The sequence below is a fragment of the Trifolium pratense genome, linkage group LG2 (assembly GCF_020283565.1).
Source record: "Trifolium pratense cultivar HEN17-A07 linkage group LG2, ARS_RC_1.1, whole genome shotgun sequence".
Taxonomy (NCBI): Eukaryota; Viridiplantae; Streptophyta; class Magnoliopsida; order Fabales; family Fabaceae; genus Trifolium; species Trifolium pratense.
The window spans coordinates 12,461,552-12,463,890 of NC_060060.1; the positions used below are offsets into that span (position 1 = coordinate 12,461,552).

The 2,339-nt window shown below is 35.9% G+C and overlaps 1 protein-coding gene across 1 annotated transcript; it reads left to right on the plus strand.

Annotated features, from left to right (window-relative positions):
* Nucleotides 1-642: 642 nt before the first annotated feature.
* LOC123910401 (GATA transcription factor 6-like) lies at nt 643-2,339 on the plus strand. Its single transcript, XM_045961497.1, has 3 exons — nt 643-821; nt 940-1,275; nt 1,402-2,339. The coding sequence occupies exons 1-3, from the start codon at nt 708-710 to the stop codon at nt 2,119-2,121; spliced, it is 1,170 nt and encodes a 389-aa protein (XP_045817453.1). The 5' UTR covers nt 643-707; the 3' UTR covers nt 2,122-2,339.

Sequence of the window (2,339 nt, forward strand, 5' to 3'; positions counted from 1 at the left end):
CACATTGTCACATACAGTGAATGAGACACACACATACACTACCCTAACTTTGTTTCACACAAACAGTTTTAAATTTGTAGATACGGTAACTACGACTCGTCCTATTCCTACAAAACATAATAGGGAATCCTCGCTCGAAATTTCAGGTTTATGTTTAAATTTTTCACTAATTTATTACATCTACGGTTATGTATCAAAACCATATAAAAACGTATATTTTCAAATGTTTCAAATTTTTCACTATATACTCCTAAGGGTGCGTTTATCCGTAAAAGAATAAGTATCGGATAAAACAGAACAACACAGCACATGACAGAACAACACAGAATAAACTTTTATGATATTGAACATTTTTTTTCTCTTAACAATGTTTGGTGAATAAAATGATATTTTGGTATTTTAGACACTTGTACTTGGGACAAAAAGTTGTGTCGTGGTTTAGTGAGGGACAAAAATTTATGTTTTAGTCTTATCCTTTGCCTCTCAATTTGTATAATCCCTAAAACAATTTTACAATCAAACACAGTATAACTTGAGTTGTCATGTTCAGTCCCTTATTTTTAGCAGATCAAATGCACTCTTAGGATATATATAGAGAGAAAAAAAAAAAGTTAAAATTAATTTAGAGGGAGTGGAAAGAAAGAGAAAGAAGGAAACGGGCACTTTATAGTAATAATAAATTCTTGGACACTTTCACCCCTTATTCAATGCTTTACCAAACTCCCTATCCTCTTCTCTTTCAATTTCATCCCTTACCTTCTTCTTCTTCTTTCACCATTCCTCTCTCAACCATATCACAACCCCAACTTTCTCTCACAAAGGTATTAACACACGAATTATATATCTCAAATTTTCAACAAAAAATGAAGAAAAGAAACGTTTTTTTTTTCTTTCTTTTTTGTTTTTAATATTAATATATGTTATTATTTGTTTTGTTAGGCTTCAAAAACAGAAATGGAGTGCGTTGAAACAGCGTTGAAAACAAGTTTAAGGAAAGACATAACTCCTCAAACATTTGTTGATGAGCTTACGGTACTAAATGCACAAAATGGAACAACCTCTGACGATTTTTTCGTTGATGACCTCCTTGATTTTTCTCACGTTGAAGAACAACAACAAGACGAAGAACAACAAAACCAACAACAACAACAAGACTCTGTTTTTGTCTCCCTCAAACAAACCCATGAAATTTCAAACCTTAACAACAGCAACAGCAACAGTTTTTCTCTCAAAAATGATTATGCTTCTCTACCCACTAGCGACCTCAACGTCCCGGTAAAAAAAACTCTTTTTTAAATATTTTTTTCCGACAATATTTAGAAACCTTAAAAAAATCGAAACTATGTTGTTAACTTGTTTATGTTGTTTTTTATAACGAAAGTTTGAATTTTTATTGTGCAGAGTGATGATGTAGCAGATGATTTAGAATGGCTTTCACATTTTGTTGAAGATTCTGATTCTTTCTCGGAATTTTCTGCTGTTATGCCGGTTGTAACTTTAACAACAACGGAGAAAAACCCAAAGGGTGTTGTGGTTTCTGAGCCCAAGCCCAAGAATGAAAGCCCGGGCCCGGTTGTTACTACTTTCAAAACTCCGGTTCAGACAAAAGCAAGAAGCAAAAGAACAAGAAACGGTGTTCGGGTTTGGCCATTCGGGTCAAATACTTTAACCGAATCTTCTTCAAGCTCCACAACTTCATCTTCAACTTCTTCTTCATCTCCAACTAGTCCCTTGTTGATTTACACCAACTTGGTCCAGAAATTTGACTCGGCTCCGGCGAAGAAACCGAAGAAAATGACGGGTTTTAACGGGTCGGGTCATGGCACGGTGGTTGTAACGCCGGCGGCACCGCGACGGTGCAGTCATTGCGGTGTAACTAAGACTCCTCAGTGGCGAACTGGTCCTCTTGGTGCAAAAACGCTTTGTAATGCATGTGGGGTCCGTTTTAAATCGGGTCGGTTATTACCGGAATATCGACCCGCTTGTAGTCCTACATTTTCAAGTGAATTGCACTCTAACCACCACCGGAAAGTTCTTGAAATGCGGCGGAAGAAGGAGGTTGTTGATGGTGTTGAAATTGAAACCGGTTTGTCCCCTTCTCCGGTTGTTCCAAGTTTTTGATTAATTATTATTTAATTAAAAAAGAGAGGAAAAAAAAAACTAGATAGAAAAAATGTAGTGCAGATTTTAGACCCGGTTCAATAGGACCCGAGCCCGAGTTAGTGTACACATTTTTTTTTCCTTGTATTATTGAGTGCGGTAGTTAATTAATTAGGCTTTTGTAACTGTTTAGGAGATTTTAATTTGATATGCATTATGCTTATGCAACTCCTTTTTAA

Bases quoted from the DNA above. Each gene is read 5' to 3' on its own strand.
- LOC123910401 (XM_045961497.1), top strand. From the start codon at position 708: ATGCTTTACCAAACTCCCTATCCTCTTCTCTTTCAATTTCATCCCTTA. The intron at 822-939 runs GTATTAACACAC...TTGTTTTGTTAG, and splicing joins CCCAACTTTCTCTCACAAAG to GCTTCAAAAACAGAAATGGA. The intron at 1,276-1,401 runs GTAAAAAAAACT...TTTATTGTGCAG, and splicing joins CTAGCGACCTCAACGTCCCG to AGTGATGATGTAGCAGATGA.